General features: G+C 60.1%; 2 protein-coding genes across 7 annotated transcripts in view; one reads left to right on the plus strand and one right to left on the minus strand.

Annotated features, from left to right (window-relative positions):
• Positions 1-4,336, plus strand: part of SFI1 (SFI1 centrin binding protein) — a 77,213-nt gene extending 72,877 nt beyond the window's left edge. Inside the window, 6 exon segments of the mRNA XM_046640061.1 lie at positions 71-333; positions 1,133-1,237; positions 1,389-1,620; positions 2,953-3,290; positions 3,918-4,029; positions 4,107-4,336. Coding sequence (XP_046496017.1) covers positions 71-333; positions 1,133-1,237; positions 1,389-1,620; positions 2,953-3,290; positions 3,918-4,029; positions 4,107-4,211 — 1,155 coding nt within the window. The 3' untranslated portion in view covers positions 4,212-4,336.
• Positions 4,337-4,517: 181 nt separating this feature from the next.
• The window catches only part of PISD (phosphatidylserine decarboxylase), a 38,515-nt gene continuing 24,434 nt past the window's right edge, over positions 4,518-18,598 (minus strand). The window contains exons 1-8 of one of the 6 annotated variants that reach the window (XM_046640071.1): positions 15,346-17,408; positions 10,936-11,185; positions 9,010-9,175; positions 7,385-7,621; positions 7,043-7,181; positions 6,632-6,778; positions 6,183-6,343; positions 4,518-5,588 (exon numbers count right to left, since the gene is read on the minus strand). In XM_046640071.1, coding sequence (XP_046496027.1) covers positions 5,364-5,588; positions 6,183-6,343; positions 6,632-6,778; positions 7,043-7,181; positions 7,385-7,621; positions 9,010-9,175; positions 10,936-10,985 — 1,125 coding nt within the window. In that variant the 5' untranslated portion in view covers positions 10,986-11,185; positions 15,346-17,408 and the 3' untranslated portion in view covers positions 4,518-5,363. Of the gene's footprint in view, positions 5,589-6,182; positions 6,344-6,631; positions 6,779-7,042; positions 7,182-7,384; positions 7,622-9,009; positions 9,176-10,935; positions 11,186-15,345; positions 17,409-18,598 lie in introns of those variants that run through there. The other 5 variants (XM_046640072.1, XM_046640073.1, XM_046640069.1 and 2 more) reach the window with 5 other exon arrangements.

Below are 18,598 nucleotides of genomic sequence, written 5' to 3' on the forward strand. Positions count from 1 at the left end.
CGGGGTCCCTCACCCCTTCTTGTGGGGAGTGGGCAGGGCACAGCATGACCTGACCAGAGGCCGGTTGCAGGCAGCCCACAGTCTCCACCGTGCGGTCCATCGCTGTGCCATGCTCTGGAAACAGAAGGTGCTGGGCTGGGGCAGGGAGCCTCGGCCACCTGCATCCACCATGCCCAGCAAGAGAGTGACATTTGAGGGTCCCCTTCCCAACCGCATTGCTGTGGGGCCTGGAGATGCCACCCTGGAGACCAAGAGGCTGAGGACTCCTCATGGGCCTCAGGGAGCTCTGGGCAGCATGACCCTGGCTGCCGGGGACTCCCAACTCCTGGAGCTGTGAGTAGCCCATCCCTCACTGCTTCTCCTCGCTTCCACCTGGGGCAAAGCTCGGACTGTACTGGAGGGAGGACACTGGGCCCTGAGGGTCACAACTGAACTGCTCCCTCTCTCCAGCAGGATCCCATCCCTCCCATTCTGCCGGGCCCTAAGAGGGCCCACAGTCTCTCTTCCTCCTGGGTGTGGGGGAGAGAACATGCAGTTAGCAAAGGGAATAGCGTGTGGGTCAGCCCCACCCTCCTGCCCCTAGACCTACCAGTCACCCCACTTCCCCCGTTATGGCTGGGAAGCAGGCTCCCTCTAGGAAACCTCACTTTTTGTGACCTGTCTCCTGCCCCATCCTCGCACACCATGCTGATGTAGCTGTGAGCTCCCACAGTGACCAGCACTGCCTGAGCCTGGGGGAGAGGCCAGCAGGGAGGGCCACCGGCCTGGGTCTCAGTCCTGCTCTGCCTCCCTCACCGCCTGACCCTGACAAGGGCCCAACCCTGACGAGCCTGCTCCTGGTGATATGGGATGAGCACCTATGTCACCTGGGTTGCTGTAGAGGTCAGATGAGACGACGTGGGTCAAGCGTCCCCATGGCATGAGGCCTGCTTCATTGGAATTTCTAGAAGTTCCATGTGGTTCGGGCCCATCCCAGGTCACCTGCTGACCTTGGGCAAGAACCTTTCCTTCTCTGGCCTTCAGTCTCCCTGTGAGATTGGAGGGGTCAGACTGGATGACCCATCTTACAGAGGTCTCAGGCCCCCTGCAGCCCCTGAGCGGCCGGCAGGAATGGGCCCATGTTTCTTCCCAGCAATGCTGCCCGCTCAGCAAGGAAGCAGCCTCGACGCCCCGACTTCCTGCTGGAGCCTGTGCAGAGCCAGAGGCCCCTGGGTTGTGGCACCTTCAGGGGTCAGGGGTAGGTTGTGTGGTCCTGGGCCCCCAAAAGCAGGTGGTCCCTCCATCTGGGGCCTGTGATTTGGGGCCTGAGGGAGGGTAGCCCCCTTTCCCCTTCTCCCTCCTCTTCCTTAGGAGGTGGCCTGACCAGCTCCTGCCTTCCCTCTGCTCAGGCCGGAGGTGCTGCGGGAGCGTGGCCTAGGTGTGGCCCAGCCAGCGGGCCCTTCCGTGACAAGGCCCTTCCTGGCAAAGGCCCAGACAGCACTGGTCCCAGGCAGCCCCCTGCCCCAGCCCAGGGCCCTGCTGGGTCCCCCCGGCCTGAAGCTGCCCCCCACAGCGAGTACAGGCCCAGAGCTGCTGCCCCCTTCCTCCTTCATGCCACGTGGGACAGAAGCACCCTCCAGCGTAAGTCCTCCCTGGGTACCTGGGGGTCTGTTCTCTGGCCTTTTGGTGCTCTTTCTCATGCACTCGGGGCTGTAGCCACAGCTGTGCTCATTGCTTCTGGACGCTCCTGGCTCAGGAAGATGCAAGGAGGCCACTCAATCATTCACCAATGATTGTGGCACCAAGTGTAGGGGCCGCTGTCTGAGGGACATAGTGGTGAACAGCCTGCTGAGGCCCCTGCTCGTGAAGCTTATCTCCCAGTGGCAGAGACTAAAGAAAACCCCCCAATGCAGACAAATGAAGAGACTGCAGATCATGGCGGGTCGTGTGGGCCCTGGGGAAATATTTGGAGGAATATTTGTAGGAAGTTGTGGAGGATGTTTGGGGGCTGTGATCCGATGGCCCAGCGGATGGTGCTGGTGGCTGTAAACCTTCAGTGGGAGGCAGAGTAGGCAGGACTTGCTCTGATGGGTTTGATAAGAGAGTGAAGGAAGGAATCCAGGATGGCTCCTGGGTTTCTGGCTTGAATAACTCAGAGAATAATGAGTTCTTTTACTCAAAGAGGGAAAAGGGGGGTGGGGACCCGTTTGGGGTGAAGCATGAAGAGTGCGTCTTAAACTTATCAAATGGGAGAAAAGCTGCAGGACTGTGAGTGTGGCCTTCAGGGAAGAGGTCAGGGCTGGAGATGAAAATTGAGAATCCACACGGATTGAAGGTAAACCCCTGGGCACCAACGACGTTGGAAGAAGAGGGCCCTCAGTTCCTGGGGCACGTGACACCAAAGTCGAGGAGTCTGGGCAGGGAGCCGTGAGAAAGCATGAGTGCTCAGAATGGAGGAGACAGCAGTGGGGTTGGGCCACCCCAAGGAGCTGGTGTCTGAAGAGAGTGCGAGATAAGCAGGAGTGGTGAGGGGGTGGGGGGTGATAGGAGAGACACTGTCACCAGGAGGGAATGGAGGAGGGTTGTAGGTATGTGGTTGGACAAGGAAAACAGTTGCCTCTGACCACTTTTCTCACCGAAGTACAGACGTCACGGCTGAGTAGGCGGGGGTGAAAGGTCAGTAAGGCCTGAAACAGCTCTTGGGTGGTACTGAGCCAGGCCCTGGGCAAGGGGTGGGACCTAACTGCAAAGGTGTGGGGTGCTCCCTGGGTTGCTTGTGGGACGTTCTCCATCAGTGTCAGGTCCTGAAGGAAGGGGCAGGGCCACACTGGGTGAGCTGGCTGCAGCGGGTGTGGGGAAGCCCAGCTCCTGGGGCCTCACCTAACCCTGGTCCCCCAACAGTGGGCAGCCTCAGTGCCCCCTCCTTGGCCTTCCTCTCAGCTTCCCTGCTCAGTTTCCATCCTTCCTTTACAGGTGTCAGCACTGCCAACCACCCCTGGGCTCATGTCCCGGGCCTCTCCATCCCCAGCCAGTGTCCCTGACCCCTGCCTGCTCCTTCCTGGGGACTTCACAGGCACCAGACATGGGCCTGGCTTTGAAACTGCAGGTGTGCACCTGAAGCCTGGCAGCACAGTGAGCACTCGGCCCACTCCCAGCACCTGGGCTCCCTGCATTCAGCCGGGGCCCGGCTGGAAAGGTGGTCAAGATGAAGCTTATTCTCCTGTTGCCATGGGCGACACCGATCTGGAGGCTGAGCTTGAGGGCATCCAGCAGCAACTGCAGGACTACCAGACCACGAAGCAGAACCTCTGGTAAGACTCAGGCTGCCGCCCGTCCCCAGGAAACAGTGGGGAGCTCTGTCTCCCCAGAGCTAGCTGCCAGGGTCCTGGGGGTGATGCCTCTACACTGTGCCAGCCCCCCGCAGACAGGTGGCACCTTGACTTCTCAGTCCTGCTCAGGAAGGTCCCAGCTGGCCTTACCTGTGGGACAGGGGACAAAACTGAGCAAAACTTTAAACTTGACTGGGTCAAGTGAAAGCCAGGCCAGTGGTCTACCCAGGAATTGATGATGACATGGGATGACGGTGCGGAGAAGACAGGCCTGGGCCGCAGGTGCAGTCAGCCATCCTGTCTTGCCTGTGGTCTGGGTGCAGAGCCCACACCCCCCATGCTCAGGCTCGAGGCTGTCCACACGAGCAGCAGCCTTGGAGGCTGAAGGGAAGTGGGCAGGTCCCGCACACTCAGCTCTGCACAGGGAGAGGGACAGGGAGGGTTTCTGCCTGGGCCCCCTGAGCTGCTGTCTGCGGGCGGTGGAGGCTGGCAGAGGAACAGGAACAACCCTCCTTTCTCCACCTGCATCAAATAGCTGCTGTTTGCTTCTCCCTGAGCCAAAGGCTCTGCCACGGGCCCAGCCAGGCAGCAGGTGTCTCACTCCCTCAGGTCCTATCAGCGGCAAGCGAGGAGCCTGCGCCGGTGGCTGGAGCTGAGCCGGGAGGAGCCCAGGCCTGAGGACGAAGAAGCAGAGCAGCAGGTGCAGGAAGAACTGCAGGAGGTGAGGCCCCAGGTGGCCCCTGGGACAGCTCCCAGGCTGTGCTTCCTCTCAGCTCAGCCCGTCCCTCTCACCCCCAGGTGGAACTGCAGATCCAGCAGCTGGCCGCTGAGCTCCAGGCCCAGCGCCAGCCCATCAGCGCCGGCATCGCCCGCCTACAGGCCCTGCGGCGGGCTCTGTGCTAGTCATCGCCCCGGGGAGGCAGGTGCTGGGCCTCACGGGAGGCCTCAGCCCACCTCCAGGAACAGAACGCAGAGCTGCAATGAGTTTTTTTATTTCAAATTGTTGCAATTAAATGAATTACTGTTCAGAAGTCTCCCACTTTTCATACAAAAATACTGTGCTACTGATACAGTTGAAAAAGTTCAAATGGCTTCTCCTGCAGGAGAAATTCACAGCATCCCCAGGAAACATGAGACCTGGCCCTGTCCCCACCATCAGTGGCTCCCCAAGGACTGTGCATCTGTTACCTGGGGACAGGTCTTCTAGGCACTGACCCCTTCCCCCAAACACACCAAGGCTCCTCTGCTTCCACCGCAAGCTCCTGAATCAATAGCAGCAACTTTCCCGTAGTCTCTGTGCGTCTGGACGTGGGAGGGGACACAAGCTCTCCCCGGCCCCATTCACTTTTTGGACACCATTCAGGTGGGTGCAGCAATTGGTCTTGCCCCCTAGGAAGCGGACTTGACTTGCCAGCTCTGGAAGGTCATTCACTGGGGCCTGCAAAGTGCCATGCCATTGTCACCATCCGCAGAAGATGCTGGCAGAGCCAGGGGTGATGCATTTAGCCACAAGTGCAAAGAGGAAAGACAGTTTTCCCAACGAGCAGGGTGGGGCAAACTTGGGACAGAAAGCTGTCACATTGAAGGCCGCATGGCCCTGCTCTGAGGGGGCAGCGCAGACCCAGTCAGTGCCGGAGGCACCTCACCCAGTGCAGGGGAGGCAGAGGGAGAAGGCCAAAAAGCAGTGATGGGACGAGCAGCAAAAAGGTACATTTATCACTTATCGTCTTAAAATGGAAATCAAGACCAACTGAACACTCAGCCAGGAGATGTTTATACAGTACGTTAAAAAATCTCCAAAAGGGAATCTAAAATCATCCCAGCCTGCACTTTCTTTCTCTCTAAGGTGGGAAGGGACGTCGTTGGTCTAGGGCAGGACGGGCTCTGACTTTGTCGTCTGCACTTGGGACAGCAGAGACAGAAGTCACCCACTGTCAGACCCCATGGCCCCAAGGTAGTCCCCTCCCCAGGACAGCCGCAGAGATTTCCCTCAAAAAGACCCTCACATTTCTGTTTGGAAAAGATTCCTCAGCAGCCACAGCCAGGAAGGAGGCTCTAGAGGGAGCCCAGAGCCTCCCCGAATCGGATTTTCTGTCCCGCCTTCAGCTTGAAGTTGAAGTCCTTGGGGGCCTCAAAGATGAGCACGATGGTGGAGCCCAGGTTGAACTCGCCCAGGTGCTCGCCCTTGCGCATGGGGATGCCCTCCTTGTTGGCGTGTGTCACGAAGCTGAAGTCGTTGTAGGAGCCCTTGCTGTACCTCGGGCTGTTTGTGTGCAGGTCCTGGGGGAGGTCAGGGGGCAGAGCATGTGGAGTCCTGCTCCCTGTACCTTGAACACTCATCTGGTGCCTGTCCCCAACCCAGCTCGGAAAGGGAGGTGGAGACAGGGACTCGGCCCATGGGCTATGAACTGGGCCCCGGAGGAACGTGGTAATCATGGAGATCTCTGTTCTGCAGCACCCAGGAGGACAAGAGGTGGTCACAAACCAACACCAAGAAAGTTAGCCCCGTGGGCTGGGTGGGCACTGGCTGCACCCTCACACACTCTGCCTCCAATCAGTACACCCCACCCCAAACTCAGTACTCCTCTGTGGTTCTCGGCAGAAGAAAAGGGCCAGGTGAGGAGGTTAATTCCCTCCCTCTCCAGGCACCTCCAGATGGGCAAGTGGCCGCAAATCTGGGCAGCAGGGGCACCAGGCAGAGCAGAAGCTCAGGGCCCAGGCCTTCCTCGGGGCAGCTGCTCAGCAGAGCCAAGCCTGGCAGGGGACACACCCTCCTAGAATTTATAGTCCCAACAGACTATACATAGGAGATGGGGTGAGGGGACCATGAGTGGCCCAGCCTTTGGCCTTCCGTAGGGTCTGAGCTCTGCTTACCCTGTCGAAGTAGATGCGGATGGAGCCCACATTGGTGGCCCCCACGGCCGTCAGCGAGAAGAAGCCATGTTTCCAGTCCCCAGTCAGGACCACTCGCTCATTGTGGCAGAAGAGCTCTTTGATCCAGCGGGCCATGCCAGGGTTCACAGACATCAGAGAGCCTGTGGGGGCAAGGACACTGCCACTCCCGACCCAGTAGGAGGACCAGCCTCCCGCAGCCAGTGTGTCCACTCTGAGACAGCCCAAGACCCAATGTCACCCCATGTCATCGCAAATGCAGAGCGGGCTAGACCCCGCCCTGCCCCCACTGCCCATGCTTGGCCAAACTAAAATAGTCAATTCTGGGCCTTGGCAAGCCAAATCTGGAGCCTGGGTCCCCTCACACCAAAAAGCTGACGACCTCTGAGGCCCAGGGAAGCCGCTCCCACCCACGTGCAGCCCTGGCATACCTGGGAAGTGGCGCCGGTGGGAAACGGTCCAGTCAGTAGGAGAGTGGAAGCAGTGGTAATCCCCGGGAGCCAGGTAGATGACGCAGTGGTACAGCTCGTTCCCTTCCCGGGTGACCAGCTGGCTCCTGAAGGAGCTACAGGAGGTGGCTGAGGGGGCAGACACCAGGGCCAGACTCTCAGACAAGCACCCGAGGCCGCCTAGCATGGAACCTGCGTGCAGTCTGGGCACAGGCTCCAGGGAGGCCCCGAAGCTCCAGGCACAGCAGTTCCAGGACCACGTGCCGGCCCTCAGTTCCGATAGCCTTCCCAGCATCCCCTCCCTCCCCCGCCCACTCCAGTCCTTCATCCTCTGATGTCCAGCCCAGCCACACTGCAGCAGGGCTGCCTGGCTGTGACCAGGCAAGGACCCACCTGGTGGGAAAGGCAGGTCCTCCGTGGAGGTGCGCGGGCCCAGGAATGACTCCAGTGAGTAGGTGACCCCCTTGACCTGCTCCACTTCACAGTTCTTGACCTGCCCAAAGTTGAGGATCTTCCCGTCCGACGGGCTGATCTGGAAGGGCCAGGAGAAGCTTGCTGCCAGGGAGGGGAGGGGGCGGGGCGAGGGGACACAGGCAGGGCCCTCTCCTCCCTGGGGGCACAGCCCAGGAGTGGTGCCCACTGGGCCACCTGTGGAGGCTGCTGGGACTGGCTCCCAAAGGCACAGCGGGAGTCCCGTTTCTGGAGGGAGGAGTGGAAGGCAGGGCGGGGCCTCACCACGCTGTGCAGGCCACACACAGGCCGGGCCTGCGGCTTCAGCTTGCGCCGGAAGAACTCGCTGAGGTTGCGGTAGTGGTGCAGGTCCTCCACGGCGGCCTCCTTCATGTTCACCCCGAAGGTCCAGATGTACAGGCTGTAGACGGGCCTGCGCAGCCAGTGCGGCAGCTCCACCTGGTTGAGGCGGCCCCAGGCCCGCGACAGCAAGCGCGTCGGCACTGACTTGTACAGGGCCACCTGCAGGCCACAGGCAGGCAGAGTTGGCCAAACTGCATGCCCACCCCACGTCCCCCTAGTCAGCCAACCCCCACGATGGCTTTGTGATGTGGTTGTTTCTCACTAGGAACTGGACTGAGCTTCCCAAATACTCTCACAAACTGAGTACTGGCCGAGGCCGAGACCATGACATGGCGTCTTACAACTCAGGTGTTCCAGTCTAATGCAGAGGGCGAATAGCAACCGGCCTAGTCCCCAGGGAAAGACTGGCCAGCACGTTCTTACTTCTTGAAGGGGGGGCATTAAGGGATCTGATCGCGTCCCAGAGAGAAGCTTTGGCAGGAGGCGGTGCTGCTGCCTGTGTCCTGGACTGGTACAGAAAGGAGGCCCCGGGGGCATGGGAAAGGCTACGAAGCCAAAGCAAACACGCTCATCCTAACAGGAAGCAAGGAGAACACCCACAAGTCCCCCAGGGTTGGGACTTTTGCATGCAGATGCGCTGTATCATTGTCGTCTGGGCCAGCACTCAGAGGGCCTGGACTCGCCATGCCGGGAGCTCAGAGGCATTCTCCAGAGACTGGGCCAGTCCACAAAGCTGGAGGGGACTTGGCCCCCTGAGGCTCCTCGGCTGGCTTCAGCCGAAACTCTCAGGGCCAGGTGACCTGGAAGGAGCAGCCTCTTAAATCTCAAGTGCTGCTGCCACAGTGGAACCTGCCTCTAATCAGCAGCAGCTGCTTGTCTGAACACAACCAAGGCACCAAGTCCCCAAGGTGTAAAAGTAATTTCATTCCAACTTTAAACACCTCTACGAGGTATTGAATTACTGACTCCCACAACTCCTCCCAGCTGACACCCATCCGCTGGAGCGGCCCAGGGCTGCCATGTGACCTCAGGTCTAGTGGCCAGTGCCCCCTTAGATGCCCTTGAGCTTTCAAGCCCTCGAGACAACCACCTGGGTGGTCCAAGGGCCCAGGAGCAGTTTCCTCCTTGTGGTCAGCCTGTCCGGAGAGCCCAGGGCTCCCAGGTCCTGGAAGGCATCCTCACCCTAAGGGCCCAACAGGTTCCAGCCTTCCTGAACCACCCTCCGGCAGCCAGGAATTAATCTGGATTCTTCTGAAAATCACCTCTAAGCTCTCTGCCTGAACATAGGAAATCAGATACCATTTTCTGAATGCCCAGTGTAGGTTCCTTCCAGAAGCAGAGCCCCTAATGGCGCGAATGCAGGCAAGGAGAGCAGGTAGTGGGCAGCAAGCCCTTGGTCAACTGTCTGCGGGCCACCTGGCCACTGACCAGCCCAGCCTTCTCAACTGACTTGCCTTTCAATCTGACAACTGTCTCCTCGAGCTCCTGGGCCCCAAGCTCAGGCTTGCCCAGGGGGAGGGCCAAGCCAGCAGTGCGCACACACTTACCCTGCTCACGGGCCTCCATCCCACCCGGCTGAGCGGTCTGAGGGCACCGAAGGGCAGGAGGTAGTAGAGGACCGTCAGGGGCCAGGAGCGCAGTTTCAGTGTGGGTCTGGACATGCAGCTCAACTGTCCCAGCCTCCGCCTCAGCGCCAGCTGGGGGAAGTGCAACCTGCAGGGTATATGTCCACGCATGGCCGGGGTCAGTGGCCGGGGTATGGGAGTGACTAGGAGGCCCCGCCCCCCCCCCAGGCCGTGCCATTCCTGTCTGCCCCACCCTCAGCAAGCTCGCCCCTCAATGGAGTCTGGCAGCACTGGCTGCACCCCTTCAACCCAATCCCATTCTGAGTTGGAGGCTTGGCTGCCTCTGGTCGGCAGACTCACTTCCCGGTCTCTCCCATCTGCCTGCCAGCTGAGGAGAACGGGAATCAGAGGCAGCCGAGACCAGGTCAGGCCCAGGACCTTGCAGCCAGAGCAGCCTCTGAACATGGGAGGGGCCCCAGCAAGGGCCTTCAGGGCTAAGTACCACCTGGGCCCAGCACGGGGAAGACCGGGTGCAGAGCCGGCCTCTCAGCGCCCCCGCTCCCTGGCCAGCTCCACCCGCAGAGGCGCTGGGAGATCTAGTGTCATGACCCTGAGCCCTCAGCAGCGCAGCACAGCACAGCACAGCACACGGCAGAGCGGGTGCCACTGCTACCACCCACTGCAGGATCTGGGAAAACCCCTCCATGGCTCCAAGCCTCCTTTCCTCACCTGATAAATTAAGGGACTGGGCCTGATAAGACCACAAAGGAAAACAGACAAACAGGCACATGCACACGGACACGCACGCCTCCCCCCACCCCCCTCCCCCCAGCAACGGCTACTGCTTCGTCCATCTGTATGGACTTTCTACATCAGGCCAGGTTCTCCAAAACCGATCCAGAGGTTGGTAGGGGGAACCTCCCCAACCCGCAGGCCACCTCCCAGGTCTGCTGGGGCTGCACATCTGACCCAGGCCCCTCCTTTCAGCAAAGATGGGTGGGCCTTTCCCCAGACCCCACCAGCCCAAATTCAGTGCATTCAGCACAGGCTCAGCCTCACAGGAGTTGCAGAGGCTGGGATGGGCCTTTCCACCAGAACCCTGGCCTGCAGAGGTACAACTATGAGGACCGAGTCCCCCTGTCACATGCCTAGGCCCTAGAAAATGCTCTTGAGCCCCAGTGTAGCCATCAGGAGAGCACACTGCCACCTACTCTGAGAATGTCCCCAGGCCTCAGTTTCCTCATCTGCAAAAAGACTGCATTCAACTGGACCATCTAAGGCCCCGTCTGTGCCTGGGCACTCTCACATAAGCCGTGTCCTCTGCCCCAGTTGCTGAACAAACCAAGGAACAAAGAGGCACCCCAGCTGATACTAAAGCAGAAAACACGGAGCTGAGCTGACGGCCGGCCCCGCAGTTCCACGATGGGAATGGAAGGCGCTGCATCTCCACAGCTGCCCAGATTCCCTGGTTCATTCTCTTCCCCCCCACCCCCCCGCCCCCATCATGTTTTAGAAAGGTCCGGAAGGCAGTAGGGACCAAGCAAAGCCAGACAAATCACTGCTCTCCCGCAGGGTTTCCCTCACCAGCCCTGCTCTCTGCAGAAGCACAGCAACCAATCCTGAGGCGCTGCCACCCTCCTGAGCAGGGTGGGGGCACCTAGGGCAGGGGGCCTGGAGCAGCAGTTAAGGTGAGCACAGACACAGGGCCACCAGCCTGCTCTGCCTCCCCAGATACCTGAAGCAGGCTCTCCGACTCAGGCCCCCCGGGCCGGGCCCCTCCAGCTGCGGGGGCTGATCCCCCGGCCCCCTGCCACCACCTCCACCGCGGGGCCGCTGGACATGAACTCTAACCTTCCGGAGGTCGTGGCGGGGCACAGTGGGGTTACGACGCGATGGGCAGCTTCTCACCATTTCGCTGCGCGGAGCTCAGGTCCTCGCCGCGCCTCTGACTGACACATGGTAGGCGGCGCAGGGAGGGCGGCGCCAGGCACACTCGCCTTTGTTCCTCCTCCTTCCTCCCTTCCCCCCAGCCAGAGGCGCTCCTGCGCTGTCACTGCTCCACGGGCTCTGCCTCTGCCAGGCCGCCTGGTGGCTGGTGGGCCGCTTCCCTGGCTTGGTTCGGTCCGGCGGCTCACAGGGCGTAGGTTACAGGCCAGGGCTATTGCAAAGACAGGCACTGGTCACACACCTGCTCAGTGAGCCGAAGGCAGGGAGGGGACCAGGAACCTCTCAGCCCAAGGAGCACCAGTGGGAATCTGAGCCTTGCGCTCCAGGAGGGCACCCAGCGTCAGCCAGTCTGCGGCTTGGGTGGCCCCTCCCTCCCCAGGACCTGACCCATTTTCCATTCAGGTGACAAAGTAGCATCTGAGGAACGAGGGAGCGGGAAGGAGAGCACACTGAGCAAGACCCTGGGCATCTGACTTGCTCTGGCTCTCTCCTCACTGCACCCCACCCCCAGCCTTGGGGGCCCCCATACCTGGCACCGACCCCCCAAGGCCTCCTCAGAAGATGAGCACCTGGCTGACCTCAGGGAAAACAGCGTGGAGCTGGGGCCGGACTGAAGCCCAAACAGCTCCACCTGCCCTAATCATCTCTGCTTCGAAACAGCACTGTGGCCAGCACTTGGCCGGTGGGCCCTGCCTGGCCATCTGCGAGGACACGCCCAGCCTCCACAAAGCCCCTACAGTCCGCCCTCACAGATAACAGTGAAGGAGGACAGCAAACATTGCATAGTTGTTGCTGTCTCAGCCCAGAGTAGTCAAGGCCCCAGAGATGTCGCCCACCCCCTGGCCTCCAATCCCAAACGCAGGCTGGAAGGGGCAGGCACCTGCCACCACCTTTAGATAAAGAAATGTGGGCCCACTGCTGCTCCTAAGGTAGGGAACTGACCAGCCAAGGACCCTGTCCCAGGGCAACTCCCGAGGCACCCAGAGCCTAGGCACTGCAACAGAGCAAGAGGCCCCAGCTCAGACATGACTCTACCCAGACAAGGGTGGACGGCTGATGCACCGGCACACCCACCTCAGCCACGGCACTGAGAATGCCGGCCTGGCACCTGCCTGCAGAGTCCGTGAGTCCCTGCGGCTGCCGTGGCTGCCAGGAGCCCCGGGGCAAGGCTGACTAAGATCTGGACAAAGTGCGGATTTCCAGTCCTGGCTGAGGAGGTGGTGAGGCCTGGCCCACTCCAGACCCTCCAGCCGAGCTCTCCCCAGGCCACTCGCCTCACCGAGTGGCAGAACAGCTCACTGCGGAGTGCCAGGCAGGAGGGCGCCCACTGCCCAGGCTTCACCCAGAAGCAGACTTGCAGTGTAAGCCTCCTCCCGCCCCGAGGACAGGCCCAGGGCCTACAGACACCCTGCTCCTGCCCCAGGCCCACGCTGAGCCTGCCACTGACTTTCCCATCCACGACAGTCAGGTCTCCTGGATCATACTGCCCACCTACTGAGCACACATCTCACCGCACCCCAGCCCACCAGGCCCTGAGGCCTGGCACTGGCTTCCTGTCAGTTCCCCAGGGAGACAGGCCCAGAGGGGTGACAGGTAGTTGGGGTTGAGCCTGGTGCTTGGCTGCCAGGATGAGGCTCTTTCCCCGACTCCAGAAACTCTAGAAAGCACAGACTGAGCGCATGCCCAGGAGTTACTGTGGGGGCCAGTGAGACCTTGTGGGAGGGGACAGGAGCCCCAGTCTCCTCCTGCCAGTTTTCCTCACTGTCCTACCATGTGGGGTGGTGGCCACCGCATCAGGGTCAGAAAAGCACATTCAGGAGCCCACAGACAAACCCAGCTTGGCCCAAACCCTCAGGTCCTCAAAGCAGATTCCCGCATGTACCTCTGCACTTCATTCTCCCCCAGGGCCTCCAATCCAGGGGCTTGGCCAGGCCAGGTAGCCCAACAGAGCAGGGAGGGCCCTCGCCCCTCCCCCTGCAGTGGCGGGAGCTCAAGGGGGACCAGCCCAAGGAGTGGCTGTCCTGGAAGGACTCTAGGAACTGCCCTGAGGGGCCAGGCAGGGGATCCTCACCCCCACAGTCCTGTCTCCGTCACTCCCCTACCTCTTCTTTTAAAGCGGGGCACAGAGACCAAGGTGTCAGGCTTCTCCCAAATCACCATCTGTGGGTCCAAAAGGTCCCCAGGGAGCAGACATGAATTCACCTGTCCCCCAGGAAACAGGCAACCTCTGTCTAGCTCAGAGCTGCAGGATGGAGGGAAGAGGGTCCCTAGAGGTCCCTCTTTGTCGCTTCCCAAAGACAGAGCCACTTCCTCGGCCAGGAGTGCTTCTGGCCTCCCCACCTGTGACAGCCCTTGGACCCCAAGCCAGAGCCTTCTCCCTTCTCGGGATCCCTGAGGGCCACTGGGGGGCTCAGGCCCAGACAAGGAACCTGCAAGGAGGGCACCCTGAAGCGGGGAAGTGCAGACGCTTCCCTCTCTCAAGGACACTCGGTAGAGTTGGGTTTGGGGCTATGACCAGTAGGACTTTAAAGTCATTACATGGCCTAATGGCCACCCACTTGGAATATGAGAACGCAGAGTGGCTTTGGTGGAGGACAGGGACAATCTGGTTACTGCAATCCGGGCTGCCCTCCCCCCCCCCCCCCCCCCCCCCCCCCGGCCCCCCCGAGCTCGGAACGGTCTTGCAAGTCACAGGCGCCCTCTGGGTCTGTCTCCTCATCTGGAAAATGGGAAGTCATTCCTCCTGCTCAGCCCCGTGAGGCTCAGGTCATAGCTGTGACCATGGCCCAGAGCAACTCTGCTCAGAAACCTCGCGCCTCACTTCCACCCAAGAGTTTGGTGCAGCTTCACCCCCCAGACCTGGAGGAGACCTCACCTCCCTCTCCGCCCACACCCTGGGAGGACAGAGGTTTGCTACCACTGGCAAGACGCAAGGAACAGGGCAGAGACACCAGTTGTGAAGAGGAGCCCAAATGGCGGGGCAGTGGCTGCTCTTCTGAGTAGGAAACAATGGCCAAGCAGGACCAGGAGTGGGGAGGGAGTCACCTTTGTCAGGATGTGCTGTTCTAGGGGTTCACACCCCAGCAGTGCTGCAACGTCCCCTCACTGCCCAGGACAAGGGCAACAATACCCTCTCAGTGGAATGGAATGTTCCAACTGAAGTCCAGTGGACAGACCCAGGCCAGTTACCAGTTACTACAGGTTTTGGGGGGCAGGGCGGTGCTCCTCCTGGTTCCCTTGGACCTTGGTAGATTCAGGTTCGAGTCTCAGGAAGGCCGGGAAGCCAGTGAGGGAGTCAGGACTGTCCGCCCCTCAACAAGCTCTCCCTCAGCACACTGTGCCTTGCAGCCTGCATGTGTCGAGCCGGAGACAACCAGAGAATTTATTCTTGCTCCCAGAGTGGAAATCTCACTGGGTGCCAGGGTTCCCTCCTGAAGCTTCAGCAGAAACCCCGAGGGTCCCCAAATCCGGTGTCTACTGGCCTGACTTTCTCACACACTCCCACCTGGAGGGCAGGGCCGTTTTCTCCCCCAGCTCACCTGAAGCCAGGCAGCTGTGTCCCAGCCTGTGGAAGGGACACCAACCCTTCCTCCCCCGTGTTCCAGAGCTAGAAGCAGACAAAACTTCAAAAGCAGGGAATGGGGAAATGGCTTCTCCCCATGTGAAACAGGTGAGCCATCTTGGGGAAGGCTTGGGCAAGAGAGGAGGAAGCAAAGAGAAGGGCCCACAGGTGCCTCTTTCAAGTCAGTGGCCGGGATGCGTATGGGCCCAGGGCAGGGTGAGTGGAAGTGGGGACAGGACTCGCATGGGTCTTCCTTAAATCTCCCTAAGAAAAGGAATCTTCTTTCGGGCAATCCTCAGTGCCAGTGGCAACTGGAGCTCTGCGAAGGGCAGTGTGCCACCTCCTCCCCGCCCCTCAGGTAGGGACATGCTGACAAGTCCTAACACCTCCAGGTCCCACTGAGGAACAGTGCCACTTCCCTCCCCCTCTGGTGCTGCCCCAGGCTCTCTGGGCAGCGCTCAGGAAATGAGCCCAGAGCTCTCAGGGCAGGAGGGAACAGAGCCCCCGGCACGCCCAGCATTTCCCTTTTCCCCAGCGGCCGGCCTTACAGGCCAGGAGATGCTACAGGATGTGAAGGAAGTGAGCTCATCCAGCCACCTCATGACCATGTGGGACCAGGAGAAGCCCACAACTCCATCAAGACTGTGGGGTGGGCTCCTCAGGCCTCACAGCATGGGGCCCACGCTGGAAGGCAGTGACCCACACCCCAAGGACTGGACGGCCCTCCCACGTCTGAAAACAGGCCTTCTGGCTGGCGGGGCAGGGCAGGGCAGCTCCAAGAAGCCGCACCTCGGCCCGGGGAGGCTCACCCACTGGCAGGTGGTCAGGTCCGCTCTGCTTCCGCCCGGCCGGCAGCCGGGTAGCCGACTCGACTCCTTGGGAGGCCCCCGCTCGCTCGCTCTCTCGCTCGGCGGAAGCCTCCGGGTGGGCGGGCAGGAGGGCGGGGCTCGGGCTCCAGCCACTCAGACCGCCCAGGGGCGGGGGCAGGAGGAGACACCGGCCGCTGGAAGCCGCACTCTGCCCTCCCAGGGCGGCAGCCAGGCCCAGCCGCCGTACACAGGGCCCCTTTAAGAGGAGGGGCCAGGCTCAGAGAAGCCGGGGGAGAGCTGCGGGAAGAGGGTACCAGCCCTCTGGTCACGGGACTTCCCGGTGACGCCTCCTGGGGCTGGGGACCTCAGTCCGCAGTGATGGCCGGGCTCCCTGGGCTGTTGCCTCCCTCACCACTCCCCCTGACAAACATGCCCTTGTTCCCATCCCATCCGGGCCTCTGGGCAGGCCCGGGGCCTCCAGGTGCTGCTGACCTCACGGAGGGCCAGCTTCTGTGGACCCAGCAGAAAGCCACCTCCAGCCACCTTTTCTAGCCCTCGAAATGACAGAAGGCATCTAAGTCCTTGCTCCTTCTCATACCCCATCCTGAAGACACAGGCTGCCCCCATTCCCACCTACCTCATCTCCTCCAGGCAGACACACCCTGACATACAAAATCCCCTGATGGAGACTAGCAAACAGGACCCAGTGGGCAAGGGCCACCCCGGGAGGAGCAAGCAGGCTTCCTCAGCTGGGATGAAGAGCCTGTGGGGTGACTTGTGGCATATCTTTCTACCCCACTAGACAGCAGAGCCCAGCCTGTGGGGTCAGCACCCTACCCCCATGCCCCACCAAGCACTCGGTCAACATGGGATGCAAGGAACCAGCTTAACATTTTTTAGACCATGGGGATGGTCTGATGGGGAACACTATTCAACCAAAGAAAAGATGTGGAATTCAGGAACCTGACCAGCATCTGCGTAGGTCACGCCCCAACGCAGCACACACCCAATGGTGAGTTTGCCTCAGTAGGCTCAGTCACCTCACTCTGGGCTACTGAACAAGGATACAACCCCAGCTACTTCTGCCCACTGAGAACTTAGTTTCTAAAGCAGTGTTCAGAACAGGAAGAGAGCCTGTGGGCCTTGTGAAGAGACAGGCGCTGGGCCAAGGAAGCCTGAAACAGGACACAGTGGCGTGCAGACACAGCCCAAAGCACCTGTCGTCCTCATCTGGATCCAGCCCAAGTAAGTGTTCCGTGACAAGATACAGCCCTAGGATGCCACAGCAGGGAGAAGATGGGTGGGGTCCTACCTCTTGCACTTCCATGATATTCGACACCTACAATGCACCAGTAGGAACAGGGAGGCAGGGGTGAGCTAGCAGAGTTCCAGCCCTAAGGGGCTCAGGTTCTTCCACGGGGCTGGTGAAGCCCTGACATGCAGCCTGCGCCTCACTGTCTGTCGCCTAGCCTGGGCCCACAGCATTCTCAGCCCCTGTGGGACGGCAGTCCTCTTCTAACCTCCAAGCAATCGCCAAGTGAGATGGGATAAAAAGGAGTTAAAGATGCTGACACAGGATCCTAGCAACACTAAATCCCAGAAGACCATCCTGACTTCCCCAAAGCCTCCAGTACTTCCAGATGAGGCCCCACGGGTCCCCTGAGTATAGAATAAACCTATCCCAAGGTAGACCGGGGTTGGGGGTGAGGGTGTGGATCAAAAGCCCAGGTTCTCATTTGCTGAGCAGCCTCTGGAGCATCAACACTCTCCCTGTAAAATGAGCAACAGGGCTGCTCCGCGTCTACCAGGGTTCCTTTAAAACTATTCTAAGCCTCTCAGGCAGATTGGCATTTAGAAAACGCATAAACCCGACCATGGGTCTGCCCTGAAATTAGCCCTCCCTGCCTTCTAACCTGACCTCAGCCATGTATGTTTCAGTAGGGAAATGCCTTCTGATTCTAGACAATAGTTAAGAAATGACTTCTGGGAAAAACAAAAAACCCTTTGGTAAGTTTACTTTCCCACACGGAATGAAGTCCCTTCCGGCCACTCTGGGTCCTTAACTTCCAGTCCAATTTGGACCTTGTTTGGACTCCCCTGGGTGGGAGTGCCACCTAGTGCCACTTGGAGGCTCTGCAGGCTCCAGGCCACTTGGCCACAGCACCTGCAGACAGGCCTCCCCGCTCAGTCAACCCACTGTAGCTCCCTCCCGAGTAACCTGATGCACTCCTGTGCCAGGGGACGGAGGGTAGTGGCAGGACAGGGGTGGCAGGTGCTCTCTGCTAATTCTCATTCCCTGGGGGCTGGTAGAGGTCCCTTGAGGAAGACCGGTGATGGCTGGTGTCCCACGGACAGGTTAGGAGCCTCACAGAGGCCTGCCAGGGAACCCGGACAGGCATGAAGTGCCCTCAGGCCATTCCTCATCCACAAGCTTGTCCCAGCCCTGCTAAATTAAATTCTCCTCTTGCATTTGCAAATGTTTTTCAGTCCCACTAGCCCGCACAACTTCTCTGATGCCCCCTGGCCCATGCAGAGTCCTCCAGCAGCTCTTTGAGGGCCCTGCCCAGGCACCAAGGAGGGCTGGCCCGCAGCCTGATAAAGGAAACAAAGTGCTCTGAGGTGCAGCAAGCCCAGCAGAAAGCTTCCCACAGGGCTCTGTAGGCCTGAGTCGGCCACCCTGGACCCCTTCCAGCCCCACAGCTCAGCCTTCCTTGTTCCCATCTTCTCCAGGCACAGCCCTCTGCTCTTCCACATGCTGGCTGCTCCAAGTCACGGGAGGCAGTGCCGAGTGGCACAGGCACAGAGCTGGCCCTGGGCTGGGGGAGGCAGGGGACAAGCACAGCCTGAGCTTCCTGAGGGAGAGGCTGCCAGAGTTCCTTAAGGGCACCGGGAAGGAGGGGCCCTGAGCCCTACAAAGAGCCCAAGATTCTCTGAGGACAGAGCTGGGCTGGAAGGAAACCGCCCCTGACCAGGCGGGAGATCCACCTCCCTGCCACCTTGCCTATTTGCCCATTTTAACATCCACCATTGTTTTCTCAACACCTAGGAGGTAAGAAGTAAAAGAGTTCGTCCCAAATCTCTACTCCCTGCCAGCACGAGACCAGGTATTCACACACATCACTCTCATTTAACAACTTGAGGAGGGAGTTAATAGCAGCCTGTTCACGGATAAGAAAGCTGTAACTACATGAAGTTTACAAACGTGCAGAACATGTTCAATACTGTTCAGGGTCATGGACAGCAGAGCACAGAA

The sequence above is a fragment of the Equus quagga genome, chromosome 15, assembly GCF_021613505.1.
Source record: "Equus quagga isolate Etosha38 chromosome 15, UCLA_HA_Equagga_1.0, whole genome shotgun sequence".
Classification (NCBI taxonomy): Eukaryota; Metazoa; Chordata; class Mammalia; order Perissodactyla; family Equidae; genus Equus; species Equus quagga.